The sequence below is a fragment of the Trachypithecus francoisi genome, unplaced genomic scaffold (assembly GCF_009764315.1).
Source record: "Trachypithecus francoisi isolate TF-2019V2 unplaced genomic scaffold, Tfra_2.0 Lachesis_group11, whole genome shotgun sequence".
Taxonomy (NCBI): Eukaryota; Metazoa; Chordata; class Mammalia; order Primates; family Cercopithecidae; genus Trachypithecus; species Trachypithecus francoisi.
In genome coordinates this window covers 9,233,946-9,259,701 of record NW_022681456.1, presented here as the reverse complement: position 1 = coordinate 9,259,701, position 25,756 = coordinate 9,233,946, and the positions used below count along the sequence as shown (strand labels likewise).

The 25,756-nt window shown below is 50.4% G+C and overlaps 2 protein-coding genes across 5 annotated transcripts in view; one reads left to right on the top strand and one right to left on the bottom strand.

Annotated features, from left to right (window-relative positions):
- Nucleotides 1-16,917, top strand: part of DNAH10 (dynein axonemal heavy chain 10) — a 188,383-nt gene extending 171,466 nt beyond the window's left edge. The window contains exons 66-79 of the mRNA XM_033220158.1: nucleotides 4,191-4,295; nucleotides 4,705-4,859; nucleotides 6,287-6,438; nucleotides 7,855-8,038; nucleotides 9,601-9,801; nucleotides 10,478-10,687; nucleotides 10,867-10,962; nucleotides 11,602-11,773; nucleotides 12,562-12,693; nucleotides 12,858-13,069; nucleotides 13,163-13,330; nucleotides 14,555-14,735; nucleotides 15,831-15,976; nucleotides 16,527-16,917. Of these exons, the coding sequence (XP_033076049.1) occupies nucleotides 4,191-4,295; nucleotides 4,705-4,859; nucleotides 6,287-6,438; nucleotides 7,855-8,038; nucleotides 9,601-9,801; nucleotides 10,478-10,687; nucleotides 10,867-10,962; nucleotides 11,602-11,773; nucleotides 12,562-12,693; nucleotides 12,858-13,069; nucleotides 13,163-13,330; nucleotides 14,555-14,735; nucleotides 15,831-15,976; nucleotides 16,527-16,673 (2,261 nt within the window). The 3' untranslated portion in view covers nucleotides 16,674-16,917. The remainder of the gene's footprint in view (nucleotides 1-4,190; nucleotides 4,296-4,704; nucleotides 4,860-6,286; nucleotides 6,439-7,854; nucleotides 8,039-9,600; nucleotides 9,802-10,477; nucleotides 10,688-10,866; nucleotides 10,963-11,601; nucleotides 11,774-12,561; nucleotides 12,694-12,857; nucleotides 13,070-13,162; nucleotides 13,331-14,554; nucleotides 14,736-15,830; nucleotides 15,977-16,526) is intronic.
- A 686-nt stretch (nucleotides 16,918-17,603) lies between these two features.
- The window catches only part of CCDC92 (coiled-coil domain containing 92), a 35,841-nt gene continuing 27,688 nt past the window's right edge, over nucleotides 17,604-25,756 (bottom strand). For 3 of the 4 annotated variants that reach the window (XM_033220140.1, XM_033220141.1, XM_033220142.1), the window contains 4 exons: nucleotides 25,448-25,540; nucleotides 24,525-24,671; nucleotides 23,923-23,964; nucleotides 17,604-19,021 (listed from right to left, as the gene is read on the bottom strand). In XM_033220140.1, coding sequence (XP_033076031.1) covers nucleotides 18,252-19,021; nucleotides 23,923-23,964; nucleotides 24,525-24,671; nucleotides 25,448-25,481 — 993 coding nt within the window. In that variant the 5' untranslated portion in view covers nucleotides 25,482-25,540 and the 3' untranslated portion in view covers nucleotides 17,604-18,251. The remainder of the gene's footprint in view (nucleotides 19,022-23,922; nucleotides 23,965-24,524; nucleotides 24,672-25,447; nucleotides 25,541-25,756) is intronic. The other variant, XM_033220143.1, reaches the window with a different exon arrangement.

Below are 25,756 nucleotides of genomic sequence, written 5' to 3'. Positions count from 1 at the left end.
TCCACCCACCTTGGCCTCCTGAAGTGCTGGGATTACGAGGTATGAGCCATCATGCCCAGCTCTGAATGGCATTCTTAAGTGTGGCGATCCATGTTAAAAGAAGAATGTTTAAAGCACTGAATTTTAAGATAGCAGCTTTATTGAGATACAATTTACATACCATAAATTCGCCCTTTAAAAATGTACAGTTTGGTGATTCACAGCATGTTCATAGAGTTGTGCAGCCATCACTACTCTCTCGCTCTGGAACGTGTCCACCAGCCCCGAAATGAAATCCCACACCCATTAGCAGTCACCCCCGGCCCCCCGCTCCTAGTCCCTGGCAGTCACCACTCTGCCTTCCATCTGTAAGGATTTACTGGTGCTGAACACTCCATGTCAATGGCATCATAGGGTGTGTGACTTCATGACTGGCATCTTTCATTCCACATCGTGACCTCACGGTGGATCTGTGTTGCTGCGTGTGCCAGCACTTCGTTCCTGTCTGTGGCTGAGTCACATTCCATGTATGGACAGACCACACTGTGTTTACTCACCCGTCACCTGATGGGCATTTGGGTTGTTTTGCTTTTTTGCTATTAAGGCAACGCTCCTGTGGACATTTGTGTGCAGGTTTTTGTGTGAATGTGTGTTTTTAATTCTCTTGGGGGGTGCATCTAGGAAGGGAACTGCTGGATCATAGGTAATTCAATGTCTAACTTTTGAGGAACTGCCAAACTATTTCCAAAGTGACTACAGTCTGTTTCGACTCCTAAATCATTGATTTTTTAAAAACACTTTTTGTTACGGAAAACATATACGAAAGAGAACAGTGTCATGATCGTCTGCGCACCTCTCACCTGGCAATGATCAGCTCTGGCTTTGATTATATAATCCAGACGGTTCCCCGTCAACCCAGATTATGTTGAAAATTTGCTTCCTATTCAGATCACTTATCTGTAAGTATGTTAGTTTGTATCTCTAAAACAGAGGTCAGCAAACTTTTTCTGGAAAGGGTCGGATTTTAGGCTTTGAAGGCTAAATGATTTCTGCCACAACTACTCACTTCTGCAATTGTAGCACAAAGCAGCCATTGGACAATATGGAAGTGAATGGCCATGGCTGTGTTCCAATAAAACTTTATTAGCAAAAACAGGCAGCAGGCTGGATTTGGCCCCTGGCTTGTGGTTTGCCCATCCCTGCCATAAAATAGAAGAATTCTATTTCAAAACGTAGACAGAAGGCCATTATCATACCCCCAAATTAATAATTCCTGAACATCATCATATACCTAGTTTTCAAATGTTCCCATTGTCTTATATGTCATATTTCACATTAGTTTAAATCAGGACCTCATTAAGGGTCTATCCATTATAATTGGTTGTGTCACTTAATTTCTCTCTTTTCCCCGTTGCATTTATTTTTATTTTTATTTATTTATTTTTGGAGACAGGGTCTGGCTCTGATGCCCAGGCTGGAGTGCAGTGACACAATCACAGCCTACTGCAACCTCCACCTCCCAGGCTCAAGTGATCCTCCCACTTCAGCCTCCTCGGTAGCTGGGACTACAGGTGCATGCCACCATGCCCAGATAATTTTTTTTAAATTTTTTTGTAGAGATGGTGGTCTCGCCATGTTGCCCAGGCTGGTCTTGAACTCCTGGGCTTAAGGGATCCTCCTGCCTCAGCCTCCCAAAGTGCTGGGACTAGAAGCATAAGCCACCGTGTCTGCCCCACCCCTTGCATTTATCTGTGGAAGAAACCTGCCTGATTGCTGGGTTGTCTCCCGTCGTCTGAATTTTGCGGCTCGCCTCTCTGTGTTGTGTCATTGGAGGAACTCTCAAATGCCAATACATGTAGTTCTTTTCTCATGAGACCTTAAGACTCCCCAGTGAAGAGTCTTCAGCCTTTTCCTAGAGTATGTAATCCTGGCTACCAGCCTTCGTGGAAGCATGTGAGAAAAGAAGGCTGTCAATTTCAGCATTCCTCATGAAAACTTGCACTGAAAACCATCTTTTCAGTATGGTTTCCCCTCAACTATGCCTGGTGTTCCCCTGTCCAGAGACCCTGCTTTATCTTTTCCAAAGTTCACTTGGGTGGGGCAGGCAGTTGCCTGGCAGCATGGAGTGAGAGGGGATCTGGGATCTGACTGCTTGTCAAACAAGCTGTCCACCCATCTTCCTGTTTTTAGCCCATATTCACCCACACTTCCAAAGGATCTGGAACTGCCAGTTCCTGAGCTTTTGATGCATTCTGTGGTTTGCATCTCAGCTTTATCTCCTCCTCATGTAAGAGTCAACTTTCTCAGCTCTGCTAAATCAATTATCACTTGTCCATCTGTCTGTAGCTTGCAGTTTTTTTGGTTTTTTTTTTTTTTTTAAGGCAGAATGTCACTCTGTTGTCCAGGCTGGAGTGCAGTGGTGCGATCTTAGCTCACTGCAACCGCACCTGGAGTTGCTTGCAAAAGTTTATTGCTTTTGTCTTTTCTCCAATTTTCTGGGAGCTTATACCTTTTTTAAAAAACTCACCATTAGGCCAGGCACAATGGCTCACGCCTGTAATCCCAGCACTTTGGGTCGCCGAGGTGGGCGGATCACGAGGTCAAGAGATGAAGACCATCTTGGCCAACATGGTGAAACCCCGTCTCTACTAAAAATACAAAAATTAGCTGGGTGTGGTGGCACATGCCTGTAGTCCTAGCTACTCGAGAGGCTGAGGCAGGAGAATGGCTTGAACCTGGGAGGCGGAGGTTGCAGTGAGCCAAGATCATGCCACTGCACACACCAAAAAACCAAAAAACAAAAGCAAACAAAAAACCTCACCATTTCTGTTGGTTTTTGGAAAGGAGTTGGGAGAAACTCAGAATGGCCATTTTTAAGCAGGGGCCTGTAGAGCGACCTTTAGAAAGCAGAGGTGGACAGGGCACACTTGCATCCCTTTCCAGTCCTCTTTTGCTGAGACACTGTACTGACAGTGATATTTTCCATGCACTAGTGCTTGTTGTATTAAGTTTGCCATGCCTGCCTTAACAAAATACCACCGACTGGGTGGCTTAAGCAAAGAAATTTATTTTCTCATAGTTTTGGAGGTCAGAAGTCCAAAATCAAGGTTTTGGTAGATTTCGTTTCTCCTTAGGACGCTCCCCTTGGCTTGCAGGAGGCCGTCTTCCTGCTGTGTCCACACAAGGTCTGTCTTCTCTGTGTGTGAATCCCTGGTGTCTGTGTGTGTCCAAATTTCCTCCTCTTGTTAGGACACCAGTGAGGTTGGACTGGGCCCGCCCTAATGGCCTCATTTGAACTTAATCATCTCTTTAAAGACCCTGTCTCCAAAACCAAATACCATCATATTCTGAGGTACTGGAAGTTAGGGCTTCAACATGTGAAGTTTGGAGAAATATAATTTAGCCCTTAACAGTTGGGCAGAAAAGAGATTGTTTCTATAGGACTCACTTAAGTAGCCAACCCTCCTAACACATATGAAGTAGAATTCAAATTACAAATTTTGACTTACACAATTTTTTTTTTCCAGGAACACATGTCTTCTGTTAAAAAGCAAAAAAGAAGAAAGCTGGTATTTTGCATCCATCAATAAACAGTCTGTTGATGGAGTGTGTGTCCTCTGCTGTAGAGGTTGGCAAACCCCTAGCCAGCATCCAAATCTGGCCCACTCCCTGCTTTTGTAAATAAAGTTTTATTGGAACAGGACCATATCCATTAGTATACATATTGTCTATGGTTGCTTTTGCACTACAATGGTGGAGTTGAGTGGTTATGACCATCTAGCTTCCAAAGCCAAAAATATTTACTATCTGGCCCTTTGTAGAAAGTTTGCCAACACCTCTTCTAGACTCTAATGGACACGAATGCCATGGAGTCAGGCAAACAACCTGCCTTCGGTTGAGAGGGTGGCTCTGAGCCCCAACTGTACTGCCCCTCACTGGCTTTTCCTCTTCCCAGGACGATGTGATTTTACCTCCTGTAGACACAGCCATTTCCGTTACATACAGGAGCATGTCACTACAGACTGGGGCATGACCTAGGAACTGAGCTTATCTTTTTTGCACTTAGATATTCATGGACATTGGGTGCAGAGAGGGCTAAATGCAGCCATACAGTTTGAGTGTTTCATTTCTCTTACATTTAAGCACAGTGTGCGTAAGAAACTCAGGGTTTTTTTTTAAGAAATCAATGCTCGTCTGATGTTTCCCTCCAGGGCTGTTTGAGAGGCACAAGCTACTCTTTTCTTTTAATATGACCATCAAGATAGAACAAGCAGAAGGGAGAGTCCCTCAAGAAGAATTAGATTTCTTTCTAAAAGGTAATGAATTTGCCTAGCTTCATTCCTCCCATCTCCTTGCCCACACGATACGTGTATATGTTTGTCCATTAAAACAAACAATCACAAAAATTTGCCTTAAAACTTGGCTCCCAACAGCACTGCATTTTTCACTATTCCAGTTGATCATTCCAGCCTCAGAAATGGCTCTGGTTGAACTCGGAGCAGCCAGCCTCTGTCTCGGGGCCACCCCGAGGCTGGAAGCTGGATGCTACACTGAGCGCCTAGTTGGTGTCACTGGCGGTGACGAGGGCAAGCCCGGGCCACTTCCTCTTTCCAGTCTCCTTCTTGAGAAGTGGACTTTTCCCCAAAAGTGAGAGAAGTCAAAGCAGAGTTGCCTGCTTTGTGTTGGCAGCACAACGGCTGTTTGCTTCTCTTCCGTTGTGATTAGGAAACATTTCCCTGGAGAAAAGCAGAAGAAAAAAGCCCTGCGCTTGGTTGTCTGACCAAGGATGGGAAGATATCATTCTTTTATCAGAAATGTTTTCAGACAGCTTTGGGCGACTTCCTGATGATGTTGAGAATAACCAGACTGTCTGGCAGGAGGTGAGCCCATGCTCCCTTTCTCCTCCTCTCCTTCCCCACATGTCAACAATCTCTAAACTTCAACTGTGGCCCAACCCCTTAAGAGAAGACACTCCTTTGAGTAACCCATTAGTGTGTAATTGATGTAACCCATTAGTGTGTAATTGATGCCCTCTAACTCTCTGATTGGAATTCTCCTTTGGCTAATTCAGCTAGTTGTATGGGAGATCCAGTCATCTACCTGTCCATCCATCCATCCATCCATCCATCCATTCATCCCTGTATCCATCCACCCACCCACCCACCCATCCATCCATTTACCCACCTACCCATTCATCTACCCATCTGCCCGCCCACCCACCTACTCATCCATCCATCCATTCATTCCTGTATCCATCCACCCACCTACCCACCCACCCATCTATCCATCTACCCACCTACCCATTCATCTGCCCATCTGCCCGCCCACCCACCTACTCATCCATCCATCCATTCATTCCTGTATCCATCCACCCACCTACCCACCCACCCATCTATCCATTTACCCACCTACCCATTCATCTGCCCATCTGCCCGCCCACCCACCTACTCATCCATCCATCCATTCATTCCTGTATCCATCCACCACCCACCCACCCATCCATCCATTTACCCACCTACCCATTCATCTACCCATCTGCCCGCCCACCCACCTACTCATCCATCCATCCATTCATTCCTGTATCCATCCACCCACCTACCCACCCACCCATCTATCCATCTACCCACCTACCCATTCATCTGCCCATCTGCCCGCCCACCACCTACTCATCCATCCATCCATTCATTCCTGTATCCATCCACCCACCTACCCACCCACCCATCTATCCATTTACCCACCTACCCATTCATCTGCCCATCTGCCCGCCCACCACCTACTCATCCATCCATCCATTCATTCCTGTATCCATCCACCCACCTACCCACCCACCCATCCATCCATCTACCCACCTACCCATTCATCTACCCATCCGCCCACCTACCTACTCATCCATCCATCCATTCATTCCTGTATCCATCCACCCACCTACCCACCCACCCATCCATCCATCTACCCACCTACCCATTCATCTACCCATCCGCCCGCCCACCCACTTACTCATCCATCCATCCACCCATTCATGCACCCACCTATCCATCTACCTACTGACCCATCCATCCAAGAAATAGTTGTTGGGCATCTACCATGTACCATGTCCCTTGATGGGCACTCGGTGAATAAGAGTTCCTCCTTTCTGAATGTCATAGTCTTTGGGGGTAGAGAATGACAGATCTGACCAGGTGGCCTTCAGTTACTACACCTATAGATTCTCATCCCTTTCCAGTGGCTTCTGCCACCTTCACACACAAATGGGGACCTATGTCATTTCTGAGTTGATGCCACAATGAATATTCTTTGCTTTTCCCAGTGGTATGACCTGGATTCACTGGAGCAGTTTCCATTCCCCTTGGGTTACGATAACATCACCCCTTTCCAGAAATTGCTTATTTTGCGCTGTTTCCGTGTGGATCGGGTCTATCGGGCAGTGACTGACTATGTGACTATAACAATGGGAGAGAAGTAAGTGTGTCATTTTGTTGATCTGCTGCTTTCCGTGGGGTGTGATCGCTAGCATCCTCCCACCCTGGGCTCAAAGAAAGCAGAGGCTGACCAGCTCCCGAGACAGCTGTCGCCACCCTGTCTGGACAATATTCCATAGCCAATATTCTAGAATTCTTCAATATTCTAGAACAGCGCTGGTCACAAGAAATTCAATGTGAGCCACATGTGCAGTTTCAAAAGTTCTAGTAGCTCCATTAGAAAAGAAATGAGCACAATTAATTGTAATATATTTTATTTAAATGAATATATTAAAATTATTTAAATGTACAATCAATATGAACATGATTGAGACATTTTACATGCTTTTTTTTTTGGTATTAAGTCTTCAAAATCCTGTGTGAATTCACACTTATACAGCACATCTCAATTGGGGCCAGCCACATTTTAAGTGCTGAGTCACCGCGTGTGCCTCATGGCCATCGCACTGGACAGTGTTGCTGTAGCATGGGTACAAAGCCAGGCAGAGAGCGTGGGACTGCAGCTCAGATGTGCCCTTGCAGCCAGCAGGCCATGGCAGTGAGTGATGAGGCTGGGTGGAGTCCTGGTCCCTGGGCAGCTGCCCTTAGCTCCTGCTGATTGATACCATGTGCCACTGGGAACCCACAGTGGCTGGATCCTCTGACTCTGAAAGAAGCTAGAACTTCAGATTTTTACCTGAAATATCCCTGTATCTTTGTGTTGGCAATGAATTTTAAAACACACGTCTGGGTCAGGTGCAGTGGCTCATACCTGTAATCCTAGCGCTTCAGGAGGCTGATGTGGGAGGATCGCTTGAGGCCAGGAGTTCGAGACCAGCCTGGGCAACACAGCGAGATACTGCCTCTAAAAAATTAAAAAAAAAAAAAAAAAAAATGAGCCAGCTGCGGTGGCGCACACCTGTAGTCAAGCTACTAAGGAAGCTGAGGTGGGAGGATGGCTTGAGCCTGAGAGTTTGAGGCTGCAGTGAGCTATGATAGTACCACTGTACTCCAGCCTGGGCAACAGAGTGAGATTGTATCTATCTCTCAATTAAAAAAAAAAGAAAAAGAAAAAACCCACACACAAAACTCAAAATTCAAGATGTGGACCATTCAGGACACACCTGTGGAACCTCCGGGTTTTGTGCCATGGGCACGCCCACCTGGAGGGCAAGCTGAGGTGCACAGCTCAGCACAAACCAACTGAATTGAGCATGCAGGGGGTACAGGAGTTCCCCATCAGGGTGGGAGACATGCGTAGAAACTAGAATCTAAAACGGAAGACTGCAAAGAGCTATCCCAGATGAGGGGCCAGAAGGTTCTGGACCCTGGAGGAGGCAGCAGTGATCAGACAGACCAGCCCCTGGTCTGAAGCTGCCTTCCTGGGAGAGTTTTCTGACTGTGTTTCTTTCACTAGGTATGTGCAGCCCCCGATGATCAGCTTTGAAGCTATTTTTGAGCAGAGCACTCCAAATTCACCCATTGTGTTTGTCCTGAGTCCTGGCTCTGACCCTGCCAGTGATCTTACGAAATTAGCAGAGCGAAGTGGTTTTGGAGGAAATCGCCTCAAATTCCTTGCAATGGGTCAAGGTCAAGAGAAGGTAATTTGTGGCTGAAAGGAACAAGCTCTACATTTAGGGGAGGTCCCTCGTGTCTGCTAAGGAGGAGCTAACCTGGATTTAAGCTGCGAGTGCCACGCCACAAAGAAGTTGGATGCATTTCCGAGCAAAGAAGCAGTAATGAAACACTGGGTAGATGACGATAATAGTTATGATTTCACAACCTTGTGTTGTGATCATGGTGCTGTGCTTTTCTTTTTTTTTTTCTTTTTCTTTTCTTTTTGAGACAGGGTCTCGCTCTGTCACCCAGGCTGGAGTGCAGTGGTGCGAACATAGCTCGCTGCAGCCTCGACCTCCTGTTAAGTGATCATCCTGCCTCAGCCTCCCCAGTAGCAGCTGGGACTACAGGCATGCATCACCATGACTGGCTAATGTTTTTTGTATTTTCTGTAGAGAAAAATACAAATATGTCACCATGTTGCCCTGGCTGGTCTTGAACTCCTGGACTCAAGCGATCCTCCCACTTCGGCCTCCCAAAGTGGGATCACAGGCATGAGCCACGATGCCCAGGCTGCGCTGTCTTCAAAGCCCTTACACACACAGTCCTTACCTTCCTTAGTCCCTGAACAGCCTCACTGCAGATCAGAATTATGATGGCCCCAGTTGCATGGCCAAGGGAGTGGGTCGAGAGAGGCTGAGCCCAGGACCATTCAGGACAGAACTGTGGCGCAAATCCTCCTATCCTTCTGAGCCAGAGAGCTTTCTTTCCTAAGATCTTGCCTCTCTGCATCACAGTGCTCCCTGCTAGAACTTGCTACGCAAGTTCAGTACAATGTGGGTCAAAGCTTGCAGGAAAAGCCTGTGCGTCAGCAAGTGTGACGGTCGCAGGCATGCGTGTTGGAGTCAGAGGGAGCTGACTGCCAGTCCTGGCTTTGCTATGAACTGCGAGGCTTTGGGTAAGCCCCTCTGCTGCTGAAAGCCCCTGGGTGAGATGAGGATGGCCATACCCATGCTGGATGGCCCAGAAGGCAAGCCCTGGGCACCAGCAAGGCGGGCCAGCTCTCTCAACCACAACACTGAAAGAAGCGATTGTAACATCAGCGCTCATGTGTTTTAAGCCATTTCAGAAACCAAGGCTTGATTTGGGTGTTTAGCTTGTTTGTGCTTGAATTACATTTGGGAGGGGACATGGTGATTGTTTTCCAGGCCTAGGGCGCTGACCATCTTACAGTGGCCAGGACAATCTCTACTTCCTGGTAGGCTTTAGCTGGTCTGTTGCAGCCCTGCTCAGGAGTCCTTGGGACAGAAGCGACTTTGTGGGAGAAGCTGGGGTTTCTAGGGCCAGGGAGGCTGATGAGTGCAAAATGCTAACCCATCTTCCAGGCTGTGTGTGACCAGCTCAGCGCACCCACGGGGCCCATGGGGTTTTTAAAAGATGGTTTATTTGAAGTCTCCTTCTGTAGCTCCTGGATCCTTGGCTTTCTTTTGGCTGCTGCTGGAGCTGGCCATCACCTTTCTGTGGGGGTGGAGTGGGTCTCTGGAGAGCACGGGGTTGGGTTTGGATGCCAACTCCCCCCTCTCCTCCTCCCTCTCCCCTGGCGCAGGTGGCCCTGCAGCTGCTGGAGACTGCGGTGGCTCGCGGGCAGTGGCTGATGCTGCAGAACTGCCACCTCCTGGTCAAGTGGCTGAAAGCTCTGGAGAAGTCCCTGGAGAGGATCACCAAGCCCCACCCAGACTTCCGCCTGTGGCTCACCACGGACCCCACCAAGGGCTTCCCCATCGGGATTCTGCAGAAGTCCCTAAAGGTCTGGCTTCAGGATGGACACCAACATGCCCAGCACCCAGCTTCTCAGACCACCACCGTATTGCTGTGGGGCCGGGGTGTGTGTGTGTCTGTGTAGAAATAAACCTTAGGCTGCAGTTGAAACCTCGCGGTTGAAACCCTTCTCATCCCATCTCTCTCTCTAGAGGGGGCCGCTGTCCTGGGTGGGTGTTTGTGAATCCCAGGCCTATCTCTACCAATTCTGCATGTGTCCCTAACAATATCTAGGCTGCTTTTTATAAAGTTCATGCCCCCCCCGCCACCCCGTAGCCTGCAGTTCTCTATTGCTGACTGCAGAAGTTTTGGGTGGTTTACATGCCCCATTTAATTTATTCTCCAGCAAATTCTTTTGGAAAGGTTTTGTCATTCCCCGTCTCTCTCTCTCTCTGGGGAGGTGGAGGGAAGACTTTACTTTCATTCTATAGTAAAGGATCTCATGGTTCAGAGGAAGGTCAAAGACCATTGATCCTTGACCCTGAGAGCTAGAACATCTAGTCCTTTAACTTCTTAGCCTGGGCTCTGGACAAGAGACTTTAGCTATTGGAGGTCTCAGACAGCTCCGCAGAGAGGAAGGAAAGCGCAGTGCCTGCATTGTGCACACTCTTCCAAGCTTGTGGGCCTGCGGTCTCCACCACTGTGCATTTTCTTCTCTTCTGAAGGTTGTCACCGAGCCGCCCAATGGGCTGAAACTCAACATGAGGGCAACTTACTTCAAGATCTCTCACGAAATGCTGGACCAGTGCCCGCACCCTGCCTTCAAGCCGCTGGTCTACGTGCTGGCATTCTTTCATGCTGTGGTGCAGGAGAGAAGGAAGTTTGGGAAGATTGGCTGGAACGTGTACTATGACTTCAATGAGTCTGACTTCCAGGTGACAGCGGCTGCTGCTCCTTGGAAATGGCTTCCTTAGGCGGCTGCTTCCTCTCCGACTTTCCTCTGAGTTCAACCACAGCAGGGTTGCGCCGTTCCCAGCAGCCTTTTCAGAAAAGTATCAGAATGTGAACAGCTTGGTGGGTTTCAGTGTAACTGAGTGTGTTCTCTTCTTTTAAGGTCTGCATGGAAATTCTGAACACATACTTAACGAAAGCCTTCCAGCAACGGGACCCGAGGATCCCGTGGGGCAGCCTCAAGTACCTAATTGGAGAGGTAGGGGTGAGCGGGGATCCTTCTGCAGGTGCCTCTGGAGCTACAGAGCTGTGGCCTTGTGCCCCTATTTTCCTCTGAGCCCTCAGAGCCAGCCTCTTCTGCCCCTGTTCCCCTTGGGTCTCTGTGACATTCTCTCTGCTCTCACTCAGTTGTTATTTGTCCTAAGTGAGCTCTATTCACACAGAGGTTCCCTGAGCTGGATCCATGGCTGGGGATCCAGGCTAGGCATCCTCTAGCCCCTTGCTTCCGCTGTCATTGTGTACAGAGCTCACAGGAAGCTTCCCCGGTGGTCTGCACACGGCTCGAGCAGTGACATCAATTCCAAAGACAGCAGCAGCTGCTGGCTTCTTTGGCTGTTTGTTTGATGTGTTTGAGGGACTTTACTTGCTGCACAGGGGCTACCAACACTTTCTGAGGGCTTCTTATTGCTTTGGGCCCTATCCCTTGGGAAGCCAGCAAAGCCACAGATCAATTATGTGAACAGTGGCCCAAAAGGTTATGCAAGTCAACAGGTTCGAGCCTTGCAGCAGCCAGGTTGTAGGAGTCTCTTGACCCTGGGTGCGCCTCTGGCCCCGGGCCCCCAGGGTGCACACAGTAGGTTCTGAGCTCGTGGCTGGCTCTCAGGCCCTCTAATTTCAGGTCATGTACGGAGGACGGGCCATCGACAGCTTTGATCGCCGCATCCTGACCATCTATATGGATGAGTACCTGGGGGACTTCATTTTTGATACTTTCCAGCCATTCCACTTCTTCCGGAACAAGGAAGTGGACTACAAAATCCCTGTTGGTGATGAAAAGGAGAAATTTGTTGGTGAGATTTCTCAGACATGAAAAGATTTTCGAGGCTTTTTCTAAGGGAGACCATACACTTCAACTGGTTCCCTCTCCTGGTGGGGCTCCGTGGCTGGTCAGGTGTGGTCTGTTAAGCCTGTTAGGTGGCTTGGCAGACAATTCCTGGCTGCAGAGCTGATAGAGTTCAGATTTCCCATCCTGCAATGATGCTAAATAAATCAGGGTCCACCTGGAAGGGCAGAGTGGCCACAGTGAAGCTCACTGAGCCATTTTCAGAAAACATGAATATACAGCTGGACTGGGTGTGGTAGTGTAGAATTTTTACATTAAAAACGTCATTGGCCGGTCATGGTGACTTGCACCTGTAATCCCTTCTTTGGAAGGTCAAGAAGGGCAGATCGCTTGAGCCCAGAAGTTCAAGACCAGCCTGGGCCACCAAGCAAGATCCCATCTCTACAAAAAATAAAAAATCAAAACAAAAACAAAAACAAAAAATTAAACAAAAAGCAAAAAATAAAAAAATTAGTTGAGTGTGGTAGTGAACACCTGTAGTACCAGCTACTTGGGAGGCTGAGATGGGAGAAATGCTTGAGCCCAGGAGGTCGAGGCTGTAGTGATCAGTGATCACGTCAGTGCACTCCAGCCTGGGTGACTGAGTGAGACCCTGTCTCAAAAAAAAAAAAAAAAAAAAAGTCACCCTCTAAACAGTAGAAATTAGTCTTGCATGTCTGAGGACTTTGAGGCTGTGGGCCCTGAGAAAGCACAGGTGGCTAGATAGTGGCACCTCCACTGTTCTCTTGATTGCAGAAGCCATTGAGGCCCTCCCGCTTGCCAACACGCCGGAAGTGTTTGGTCTCCACTCCAACGCTGAGATTGGCTATTACACACAGGCGGCTCGAGATATGTGGGCTCACCTGCTGGAGCTGCAGCCTCAGACAGGTAAAGTCTTACTCAGGAGGACTTCATTAGTTTGAGTGGGGTTTTACGATTGCTTCTTGTAGCTCTCCCACATTGCTGATGCCTTTCCCAGAACCGGAAGGCTCAGGAGGCTCCAGTTCTACACATAGATGCCTTGCTTTCTCTGAAAAGTGTCCTGGTTTTAGGAGAATCCAGCAGTGGCATCAGCCGCGATGACTATATTGGTCAAGTGGCCAAAGACATAGAAAACAAGATGCCCAAAGTCTTTGACTTGGACCAAGTGAGGAAGCGCCTTGGAACAGGAATCTCCCCCACTTCGGTGGTGCTCCTGCAGGAGCTGGAACGCTTCAACAAGCTTGTGGTCCGGATGACCAAGTCTCTGGCTGAACTTCAAAGGGTGAGCCTGTCTCTCACGTGTAGATTACTGCCTAGGTATGTGGCGCCTGGGTTTCTGACAGCGTGTTGCCGATTGCTCTTGATTTCTAAATAGGCCTTAGCTGGAGAAGTTGGAATGAGCAATGAGTTAGACGATGTGGCCAGGTCTCTTTTTATCGGGCATATCCCTAATATCTGGAGAAGGCTTGCTCCTGACACCTTAAAGTCCCTTGGAAACTGGATGGTCTACTTCCTGCGGCGGTTCAGCCAGTACATGTTGTGGGTAAGAGGCACGTCACTACCTCCTCTCTGCCGATTCAAGTGTCAACCTAGACTTCCTCAAACCACCTCCCAAGCCCCTCTTTCCATGTCCCAGCAGTAACCTCTGTTAAAGTTTACTGGGTGCTCTGGAAATGGTCTGAGATTCTTACAAGCATATCTGTATCTTTCGTTTTTCCTTTTTTCTTTTGAAGACTCTGAAGCATACTATGCATACCCGATTATTTTATCTAAGCGTGTATCTTGGCACTTGTTCCATATTAGTACACAGAAAGCAAGCTCGTTCTTTTTTAGAGTATGCCATTGTACAAATGTTCCATATCCTTTCTCTTCCTTCTGTATCCTGAAAATATGGTAACTGTCTACATTTAGGTGGTTACCATATATATGTATTTTTGCTAATACGAATCACATTCTGGTGCACATGTCTATGAATATGCATAGGGGTGTATTCCACGGATACATTCTGACAGTGGAAGAGTTGGATCAGAGCGTGTGCATTTTAACTTTTGATAGCTCTTGTTGGATGGTTCTTAGAAAGGCTGAAACCACGGTCTATGAGAGTGCTTCTGTCCTCACCTCTGCAACACTGTGTTCTTAACATTTTGGATCACTGTCTCCCTGATAGGTGAAACTAAGATCTCATTGTTCTGCTTTGCATGTCTTCAATTAGGGTGAGCCTGAGTGTATTTCGCATGCTTTACAGATATTTTCTGTTGGCTTTTTCTGTGAATTGTCTTTTTGTATCTGGATTTCATTTTTAGTAAGGTCTCCATCTTTCTCACTGATGTTTAAGGGCTCTTTGCAAATCAAAGAAATTAGCCCTTGGTCTGCTGTGTTGCAGATATTTCTCCCAGCTTGTCATAAGTCTTGACTTTGCTTACATTATTTTTTCCACAGAAAAGCTTTACATTTTTACGTAGTCAAACCTACAAGGCTTTTCTTTGTTCTCCTGGGCTTTGTATTTCCTACTCCATGATATGAAAGCATTCATTGGAGATGTGGCCTAGTACTTTTGTGGTTTTATTTTTGTATCTAAATCTTTGATCTATCTGGAATGTGGCAGTCCAGATTGTTTTTCTCAAATGGGCGGCCAGTTGTGCCAATGCCATCTTTTGCCACTCAGGTGAAATACATCTTTTATCATAAACTAAACTTCCAGGCCAGCTTTGACCTGGCATTGGATGGCAGCCCCAGGCTCCCAGCACTTGCCCTCTCTTCTCTCCAGGTCACCGAGGGCGAGCCCAGCGTGATGTGGCTCTCGGGGCTGCACGTCCCTGAGTCCTACCTCACGGCGCTGGTGCAGGCCACCTGCCGGAAGAACAGCTGGCCACTGGACCGCTCCACCTTGTTCACACAAGTGACCAAGTTCCAGGACGCAGATGAAGTGAATGAGCGGGCGGGACAAGGTACCGTCAGCTCGTCAGGGATCCACAGCCTCTCACTTAGAATTTCTCTCCCTGAGCCACCTCCAAGTCAAAGGGATAGGCATAGCGTGGGCCTCGATGGGCCAGGCCATGTTTGAAAGGCAGCCTGCTGCAAATATTTCCTGTGTCTGTGCACTGCCCATGTCGTAACACCTCCGAGGGTGGATACAGAGGTTTCTCTTCCACTTTCTCCGTTGAGACCTGGGGTCTATGGCAGGGGAGACCTGAACCATGTTCACTCTGCTAGCTCATGGGAAGTGGGCTCCTAGGGCAGAATTAGCTCTTGCAAAAACCATCAGGTGGCTTTCCTGTAACCTCTGACGGGGCCAGGGGCATGGGAGCCACAGAGCAGTATGGACTAACTTGGTTGGAACTCTCTGATTATGCCATAACTTCAGGTCCCGTAGACACTGGTTACTGACTGTGTAAACAAGAGCTGGAAACTGCTGTTTCCCCGGGGCCATGTTGTCTTAAGAGTTCATTTAACTGCAAGGAACAAAAGCTCTTTTGAGATGGCTTAAGGAGTAGGGACTTCTAGTAAAGATGTAGGGACTCTCCAGCTCTCAGTGGCGGGGGAGCTGGCAGGTGTCTGGGCTGCCACTCTCTCTGGGGCCACAGGCGTGGGCTCCTCTCTTCTCCTCTTTGTATGTCTGCTGGGTCCTCCTCCCCGGGGACCACTTTCTCTGTGAGGCGTCCACTTCCTGCTCCCCGGCCACTTCGGCTCACAGGGTAGCCGGGGTTGCCATGGTGCCCATGCTGACTCTGGTGCCATGTATCTTCCTAGCCTGGGGGCCCAGGGTGGTCTAAGTCCGTCGACCTTGGTGCCTCATTCCTGGGGGAGAGGCCACCGCCCCGCACCCACTTCTCTGGGCCATGGGGGAGGGCCATGGGGTGTCCTGTCTGAGCCGCTCCTCCACAGAGGGAAAGTGGGCAGGACAGAAGCGCTGGAGAAGGGCCTGGGCTGTCCCCAGGGCGCTGGGGAGGAGGCTAGCCAGTGGCTTGTGTGTGTCGCTGTGTGTGCCTGATGGCAGGCTGTGGATGCTCCGGTTGTATCCAGTCTCTTCCTTGTGTCCGTAGGATGCTTTGTCTCGGGACTGTACCTGGAGGGTGCTGACTGGGATATAGAAAAAGGATGTCTTATCAAGAGCAAACCCAAGGTGCTGGTTGTGGACCTGCCGATCCTGAAGATTATCCCCATTGAAGCCCATCGCCTCAAGCTGCAGGTGAAGGCCCCAGCCCCTCCTCTCTGACACTAGAGCCCTTCCTCTTCTGACTGTAGTTATGGCTGAGGTGGTTTCCAATAGTCCTGCTTTTAAAGACAGGGGTGCCTAAGCTTTATGGGCTGGGGAGAGTCTTGCAGCCGTGATAAAAACTCTGGATAGCCGCTTCCCGGGAAAGGCGCGGCTGCATGTGTGTGATGCCAATCCTTCCAGAGGTGTCAGGCTCAAGTTGTGATGCTGTGGTCAAGACTAACCAAGGGGAGACTCCCTCCCTTCTTGCAAAATGCTGCAGACGTTGCCTGAGTCATAAAGTGGTTCCCTCTGGTGTGGACAGCAGATGCCTTCTGCTCTGCCTGGGCCCACTTTTAACCAGTGTCAGTGTGAAGCCAGGTCCCCGTGAGGCTGGCAGGGGGCGGCCCTGCACAGCCCCAGCCTCGTGCGTTCTCAGGCGCAGTCCTGCACAGGGCCCCTGTCCAGACTTACACTGCCCCTTTGCCTTTATCCCTCTGCACCCTCTCTCCATGGGGGCGCCTCACCTGCCTCTCCCCTGCAGAATACCTTCCGGACCCCCGTCTACACCACCTCCATGAGAAGGAACGCCATGGGAGTCGGCTTGGTTTTTGAAGCTGATCTCTTTACCACGAGGCACATCTCTCACTGGGTGCTGCAAGGAGTATGCCTCACCCTGAATTCTGATTAACCTTTGGGTGAAGAAAACTGCTTAATGAATTCGGAGCCTCGGGCTGGTTGGGAAGAGTGATAGGGTCTGCTGTCATTTCTTGGGGCCTCTCAAGAGGCAAGAGGGGGGCTGGCACCGATTTTTCATTTGAAATCAGCCATTTAAATCTCTTTCCATACAAATTAACCTGAATGGTTTTATTTTTAATACTACTTTTTAAAAGGAATTTATATAATCAAAAAGTAAATACTGGAGAGTATTTTAAGATGTATGGAGTTTTCTTTTCCTTCTCAAACACCTGATTAGGCAAAAGTGCCTGAAATACATAGCATTGGCACAAGTGAGAATCCTAATGTCATTTCCAAAGGTGTCTTTTCAACGATCCAGGCCTGTTTCAGCAGATGCTCCTTTTTGGCAAGAAGGGCTGATGATGCCCGGCACACAGCAGAAGTGGCCAGAGTCACCTGGAGCCACTTCTCCCCCTTCCAGAACTCTCTGGCCCTAGCTTCTTTGGCTCTGACCTGCTACAGTGACTGTGAGGTTGTTGAGCTTAGTGTTTAGTTCTTGCATGAGCTTTCTACCCCCAGCCTGCCTGGGTCTGTGTGGGGTCAGGTGAGGACATGGAACCTCCAGGACCAGTGGTCACTGGGCACCCCTTCCCTCTGTGCACGACGAGGCTGGCCTGGAGCCCTGGCTGGCCACCTGGAGGCAAGGGATGGCTTCACTCCACGAGGGAGGGGAGAGGCTAGCAAGGGCAGCACAGTGGGCAGACACCATCAGAGGCAAAAGCAGCTTCCCACAGAAGCTCAGGAGCGCAGCACATTCTAAGGACTAGCTCTGGGCAGGGAGGAAGCAGGAGTGGCTTCTGGGACCTGGGATTGCTCTCCCTCCTGCAGTCTCCTAGCCCTCCTTCAGGTGTTTGTTTAATAAATGACACAAAACAGAAGGAAGGCGGGTTTAGAAAATAAAGTTTGTTGGGATCTTAAACATTTTGGATAAAACTAACAAAAAAAAATATGAACACACATTCAGGTTGTGGTGCCATGAGGAGTAGCGTCATCTTATTTAGTTCCTTGAGATACACGCACGGCTGCTCGGTGATCGGTGCCGCCCTGGGAAAGGTTGGTCAGGAGGTGACGGGGTCTCCAGGAGGAAGTCGGGAGGTGACAGGGGTCTCCAGGACGGAGCAGCGGCTGCTCGGCCAGGCTGCCCTGGAGCCTGAGGATAAGGTCAAGGTTGGTATGTGTTGCTCCGACTTGAGAATTAATTAGGTGTGTGACTATGTGGCATTGTGAACATCAGGAGTGATGCAGCCGTGGCCTGGGCTTTGTCCGCAGCGCACTTAGGTTACACGGAGCGGGATCAGAAGCAAGCGATTCGGCACACAGGCGTTTGGCCACAGCAATTAGGAAATACATATTCTGCAGCAGGGACACAATCATATTTTGGTGTGAAGAAGAGGGCAAGAGGAGCAGGAGAATTGGTCGGTAGGTGTGAAAAGAGTTTGGCATGCATGGGAATTCAACAGAAAAGGTGTGGCTGAGATTTCCTAGTGGTGCTCACAGTGCATGGACAGCGCGGGGTGGGGCCCGGCGGGCTTCACACAGTTCTGTCCGTCCCTGAGTGCTTCCTCACCTTGCCTGCATTCACCTGGTCAACCGCCAGGGTCTTCACCTCGGGCTGGGCCTGCGGCGGGGTGGCGTGGTGGATCCGATGCGCCACCCCAACATGGGCCTTGTGCGGCTTTTCGCGGGCCGGGCTGTGCTGCTCGCTGCTTCGGTCAGAGGCGATGGGGGGGATGACGAGGGGCCTCTCTTTGATGAGGTGGACCTCGGCGGACTCCCTAGCCAGTAGAAATGGGGTAGGGTCGGGCATAGCATCCACTGGTTCCCGCAAAAGAAGTTTCCTGCTCTCCGCCCCGAATCTGTAGACCTCTTCAAATTCCGGGTGCAAGGGGGCTGAGAGGCTCTTTTTCATGCGGCGGCGAGGCGTTTCAGGTAGCTTGTCTTTGGGGGGCGCTGGCTTGTAGCTGGCCAGCACGGGGCTCCCTGACGGGCTGGCATCTGAGGTCCCGCTGGAGCTCATGAGCTTCTTCTTGGCAGCGTGCAGCTGGGAGGTCAGGTAGGCAATGGTGCTGGCCCGCTGCTCCAGCTCGCTAGATAGCAGGGTCAGCTTGTGACTCTTGGCCTTCAGCTCCTCCAGGTACTTCTTCTCCCGCTCCTTGATGGTGTTCTCCAGCACTGTGATCATTGCGTTTTTCTGCTCCAGTTCTTTCAACAACTCAGCATTTTCGTTCTCTTTCACTTTCAGTTGGGCTTCCAGCTCTTCACATCTTTTCTTTAATTCGCTGCTTCTAGAAGTCCCATCTCCTACAAGAATAAGCCGAGGAAGGAGGTGAAGAACTCATTAGACTGAGGCTGAGTGGGGAGGCCTATGGGGCAGGCGGACCTGTCTGGTGGGGGGCCCTGTCTAGGCAGTGGGGGCCCTGGAAAGACCCCTCCCCTCCCCGAGGTGGGGAGATCAGGGCATCCCAGAAGCCCTTTCCAGCTCTTAGTTCTCTGGCTTACTGCATAAAAGAATGTCTCTGAACCTTAAAGATCCTGAAGTTAAAAGAGGCAATTGCAGAGTATTAGACCTCAGCAAACACTCAGGATTAAACTGGCCGCAAATCCCTCTGTCTGTTCAGATGGCATTGATGAAACGCCTGCTACATTCAAAGCACTGTTTTGAAACTCAAACGTTCAAAGAATTCTCCGTGTCTATTGCATTAAAACGCCGACGTTTAGAGGAGAAGAGGTGTGGTGCTGTCACTCTGCTCTGCCGCTGGCCTCCTCTCTCACCCCGCTCCCCGCACCACACACGCACATCTCGCCCCGCTCCCCGCACCACACACGCACAAAGACTCTTTCCCACTTCCTGCTCAGAGTGAGCTGCTTCATCTCTGTGGCTGCTGCCCTTGGCCCCTCGCTGCTGCCCTAACACTTCGGGCCTCTGCCTCCTTCTGCTGTCCCTGGGTGCCTGTCCTCACCCAGTCCTTCAGCACATGCCAGCTGCCTCCTTCTCCTGCTCCTCTGGTGACTGCAGTCCCTGGTCACCTCACACAGCGCCCTTGGCTCTCAACCCTGGGTAGTCATCCTGCTCCTCCTAACCTGGCTGGCTGGCTGGCCATCCTCCTTGCCTGGCCCCTGGGAAGTTCTTTCTAGACTCTTCCTTGCTGGTCTGGAACTCACCTTGAGTGAGTGTCAACTCCCGATGCAGTGTCTCCTGAGCACCACTTCTCTAAGTGAGTCTTCATCAGACACACCCTCAAGTCCAGATAGCTGCTCTGCTTCCTACATCTTGAGTCTCCCAGGGAGACTGGATGCAGTCGCCATCCTCAGCCTCCCCTCCCTGACTGTGCCCTTCTGCCGGCTGCTCAGTGCTGCCCCCTCCCTGCTCCTCCAACTGGCCTTGGTCCCACCTCCTCTCTGGTCTTCCTTTCAGTCCATCCTGTATTTAGGAAGCTTGGTCACCCCTCTAAGTATTCTTGTTCTCTGTTCAAAATGGTTCCTCACTGCCTAATAAAACCCAAACTGCCAGATGCCTTCCAGTTCCTCAATCTGTCCCGAATGTTATCTGCTCCCACATAAATCAAAGCTTTCATCACTCTCCCTAAGCCGCCACCTCTTGTTCTGTCTCTATTGTACCCTCTATCCTTGACCTAACTCCAGACCTGCACAGCCAGTTTCCCTGTACCAACTCCACCACCCAGGGCCTGCCTAGGCACTGGACACCACTGGATGTCTTTCCCAGGCTTCTGTCTCACTTTGAATTTTCCCACCTGCCTGAGCCAGCAGCAGCTCTACAGCGTGTCCCGCCAGCCAGACTCGGAGCTTTTGAGGGCCCACGGCTGACTGGACTGGTCTTGTGCAGAGCACTTGCATGTTACAAGCTCACTGCAGGTGATGTGCGCTCCTCGACTTAGCATGGGGTCACGTCCCAAAAAAGCCAATGTAAGTTGAAAATACCGTTAAGTCAAAAGTGTGTTTTTGATATTTTCAGCTTACCATGGGTTTCTCTGGACATATCCGTGGTAAATCGAGGAGTATACTGAATGTGTATTGCCCCATGCAGTTGAAAATTTTTAAGTTGAACCATTGCAAGTTTCTCTTTTTAAAAAACATGTCTGTGTGTATATATGCAGGTATAATGTCAGCAAATGACATCCCTAAAAAGGATGCAAGCAGTATTACCTTTCATGAGGTTTATTTTTTTGCCAAAAGGAAAATGGATCCTGAAACACAGTTTCAGAGGTAAAGAGAGGGACAGAAACATACACATATGACTCTATAGACACTGTAAGACCCAGGGGCCCAGCTACCTGGGCTGAACCCCTGCAACCTGAAATGCTGACCTGGGCATGGCACTGGGCCTGGTACCCACTGTCCTTCCCCTAGGGCCTGTGGGACAACAACCCATGCCTGTTGCAAGGCCTTTGCTTTCAGCCCACACTTGGTTGGACAGTGGGCCTTGGGCTCCTTCCGAGGAAGGGCTGCAACCTCAGGCCTTCAACCACATCCCCGGCCCTGCTGTGACCATCCTGGGATTTTCTTCCCCCAGACAGTGCTGCAAAAGGTTGATGGACGTTTGGAACATTCAGGAACAAGGCTCTCCCTGGGCTTCTCTCATGTCCTTTGAGGGGCAGCCCACAAAGGCAGAAGGCCCTGGCGGTCAGACTGGGGACTTGGATTTGTGGGGCACCTGTCAGATGAAGATGCAGGTTCAGAGACGTCAAAGAACTTGTCCAAGGCCACACAGCCCCCCTGAGTCAGAGCAGAGGCCCGAATCTGGGGCTCACTAAGCATCACTCTGGTTCTTTTGGCCACAGCATCCTGAGAGAAGCTTTTCCTGGACAGACATTCTCCTTATCATCCTTCCTTGAGAGTCATCTAACTGTGCTGCCTTCTCCTCCAGGGTGCAGCCTTGGCTCCGGGCTGATGTTTGCTGGCCCTGACTTGAGCGGGCCGTCCTATGGGAAGGAGCTGGTGCGACTCCTCCTCCATCCCCAGCTCTGGAGAGCTGCTTCGCTGACTGTCCTTCCTGGGAATCAGCACCTCCTGTTTTGCCAATTTCTTGCTCTTTATAGAAAGCTCCACTCTACCTCCTCCTCTGTACATACCCCCTTTCTGGAAATTTCAGCCTTCCCATGAAAGCTTGGTGCACACTGAGCTGACAACAGCAACTGAGGCTGGTCTCCAAACGCCACACTGCTGAGCCTGCCCGAGCGTTAGGGCACCGCAGCACTTCTAAACCTGCGCTCCCAGGGCCGGCCCAGACTTCTGGGGTCACAGCCCCCAGGGGAGGGAAGCCAAGCGTCTATGCTGTACCCTGGGTCCTGGTGCTGCTTGGAATTGGGCAAGTTTTGGGTGCACTAATGTAAAACAACAATTTTCACCACTGGGAGGGGAGACACCCCCACTGGAACCACCGGAGAGGCTTCTGAAACTGCCTCTTCTAAGACACAGCCCTTGCTGTGAGGACCCTGCTGCTGCTGGGAGCACTACATCAGGTGGCTGGGCAGGCGGGTGGCCTTGGGACCTGGGGCTGAGAACCTTGACTGGAGAGGCCACAGGGCAAAAGGGTGCTTCTTCAGATTAGCCTGGGCCAGGAGGGGACAGGGAGCGAGGACGCCCTGGCTTCCGTGACACGGGTAGCTCCTTTCCCAAGGCTTCAGTGGTGGCAGGTGTGGACGCTGGAGGTCCCCAATGTCAGGTTGAAACCCTGTTCCTCTGCATTCCCAGAGGCCCAGCTCCCGGTCCCAGGGCTTCGGGGGAGGTCCCTGGTGTCCCTCCGCAGGGAGACTTCTGAGGACAGGCTCCTGTTCCACCACCCCAAGAAGCCCATGGCGCCTTCCCTACCACACACAGACAACAAGACATCTGGGCTCCTGAGAGGCACACTCGGGAGGCTGTAATATGAGCAATGCAAATGGAAAAAATCAGTGCTTGGTAATCCGCTAAGGCGTGGTGGAAATGGTCCGTGTCTTTGACAAGGAACTGGACAATCTCAGGAATAATAACTGCCATTGTGAGGCCTGTTTAGAAAAAGGCATTGTGGGGATGGAGAAGTTCTTCTTCAAAGTTTCTTGAAACCATAAAGAGCTTGTCATTTCCTTGCTCTATGTATGTCTCTAGGTATGTTCTCATGCAGCTGCTCTGACTTGCCCCGGCATGCCTGGACAGGGCTAAGTGAGTCCCGGACCATAGTACATGCTATTCCGTATTTGGAAACCCTCCTGACCCTCTCATGACTAGCCTCCTCTCTTCTTAGTCCTCTTTCCCCTTTGCCTATTTAGGAAAGTTTCAAGCTTTTAACCAATCGAGTTAAGCTTAGAATGTGAGGTCCCATTCCAGCCAATGGAAACGGGACACAGTCATAGGGCAACTGCATCAGGTTATGAAGATTATAAACGTCCTCGTCTCCTTTGTTTGAGTGTGCTCTCGTGGTGAGACTGCTGGCGAGTTGCACCCTTTCTGCAGAAAGTAAACTAGCCTTGCTGAGCCATCCATTGCCTTGGTGTGTTCTTCCTGACGTGATAAACCCGTTTCCAACAGGCGTCTCTGCACAAACATGGATTCAGCACTCTCCAAATTCCCACCCTGTTCTGGGGAGCAGGCTCTTTGCAGCAGGCACAGAGAGCCCTGGGAAGGCCTGGGTTTCTGTCTCTCCTCCGGCAGCCAGCAGGCGGATGCCCTTTGGGGTTCCCTGAGGTCCTGGAGGATTCCGGATGGGGGAAGGTTCTGGGGCTGTAGTCCAGAGAAAGCCCTGGATCCTCAGGGAGCTGTCTAGTAATGTGACCGCTCGCCCGCCAGCATTTAGCGAGCAGCTGCTCTGTGCCAGGCCCATGCCAGGCGGCAGCGACACAGAGGAGTGGGGGCGGTTCTGCCCAATGCTGCTGCTGCTGTTCCTCCTCCTTTTGGGTTTAAGTCACATCTATTTTTATGTCCTGATTACACAAGGAACACATGTTCATTGTAGGAAAAATCAGAAAAACATATAATAGGCATTCCAAATATATGTGTCAGTCAAAAGAAAACAAAATCACTCATCCCCCTGCCCACTAATAACCACTTGCCACACGGAGGGATCCAAACATCCTTCTCATCTTCCCTTAGAGAGCTCAGGCCACACGCGTAACTCTTCCTAGCAAGTGTGTGACTAGTGAAAATGGCACCGACACGTACCACAAAGGGAAAGGTACTGTCATTTACTTCTGGGGAGGAGTTCTTACCTGTCTGTTCCGAACTTTTGACTGTCAGCTCGTATGTTAAATCTAAAAGGGAAATGTTACACATTAATTCTGTTACCATACATTTCAAAATCTTCATCAGCTTTGAAAATGCAAAACTGATGCCCATGATTGGCCAGCAAGTCCTACCCGGACAGAGCAGGGTTTGGCAGCAGGAGAGGCGAGCATGAGAGCAGCAGAAAAGATCAGGGGCTGCTGTGCTCCCTGGGGTCAGAGGGCACCCTCTGTTCCCCCAAACTCCCTTCCCCATTCCCCCATGACATAGCCCAACCATCCAAAACAAGTCAGCAGCTGGCTCTATGTATTACACAGGTTATATCTTGGTTATCAGTTCCAAAATGCATTGGAGATTCTAACCATTGTATTTTAATCTCTTAAGTCCTCAGTATGCCAAGAAAAGGCTTTGCAGCTTTATGCTCAGTGCATCTTGATTATGCAATGAGGATGATATAAGGCATTCAGATGGACTCCTGCAATGACGATGGGAGCTGGGGGCAGGGCAGGCCTAGCACGTTCTGACGCTGGGCTCTGCCGTGCCCCATAGCTGCCCCCCCCCGCCTGCTTGGGCCTGCTCCCCGATGTACCTGTGCAGTGCTGCTGCAGCCGCCTGATCTCGGAGTGCAGCCCCTTGAGCGTGCTGGCATGCTCCCGCTGAAGGAACAGGAGGTTCTTCTGTGCGCTGTGCAGCTGGTTCTCCAGGTTTGTGGCTGCCATGCTGACATCCAGGGGACCTGTGGGTAACACAGACCCTGGCTGCGGTCCCTGAAAAGGGTCCCAGGGCTGCCTGTCCTCCTTGGCTCTGGGTGCAGAGGGGTGTGCACCTCCCAGGAGAGAGCAGAAGGAAACCACAGCACCTGAAGGGCAGGGCGTGCGGGCACCAGGGCTACACTCCCATCACTGCAGGGAGGCCCCAGGCCAGGGACAGCAGCCTCTGCTTCCTGAGCACCTCGGGGTGTGCCCTAGCACTTAGCACCATGCCTCGCACACGAGTGAGTGAGGCCCACTCCACCGTACAAAGTCACTTCCCTTTACTCAGGAAACAGATCAAGAGAGGCAGATTCGTGAGCCCGGGGTCACACGGCCACTGAGGTATGGAGCAGGGATTCTAATCCAGGGACCCCTGTTTCCAAATCCTGTCCTCTCCACGCACCACCTCACCCCAACAGACTGTGACTGACCAAATCACTCCCAAAAGATTTCCCTGACCAGGAAGCACTGACAGCTTCCTCATGGGAAACGGTGACACCTGGAAAATGGGCCAAACATTTCCTCTAAATGGCATCTGGAGCCAGCCAAAGTAAGGAGGGAGAGCTGGGCTGAATTCCAGAGGGAAGCCCCCTGCACTTCACAGCACAGAGAGGAGCCACAGATCCTTCTTGGGAAGGTTTGAGAATGTATCTCATGGGGCCAGGGGGTGGCGCAGGTGTCTGGAGTCTGTCCCCAGTGCTTGGCCCCTCCCAGCCCCAGCTTCCAGCATCTGATGCTCACTCAGGGCCCCAGACTCTACCTTCATCGTAACTCGAGAAATGTGGTGAAGTCATGGGTCTTTCTGGAAAAGCTACCAGAGTAATTCAAGACGCTTGTATAGCACTGAAAAATACTGAGGATGAAATGTGGGTTATTTGCTTATAAATTATTATTGTAAACACAGAGCCTCAGAATGCATTTTTCCTAATGTGCTATTCCAGAGAACCCTCCGTAAAGGAGGTACAACTTCTCAATGGCTCCTGGGACACAGCCCATTTGTAGGATGCCACAATGGGACCGTTTTGGAGACCCTGACACACCCAGGCTGTCACTGCTTCAGACGTGTCAA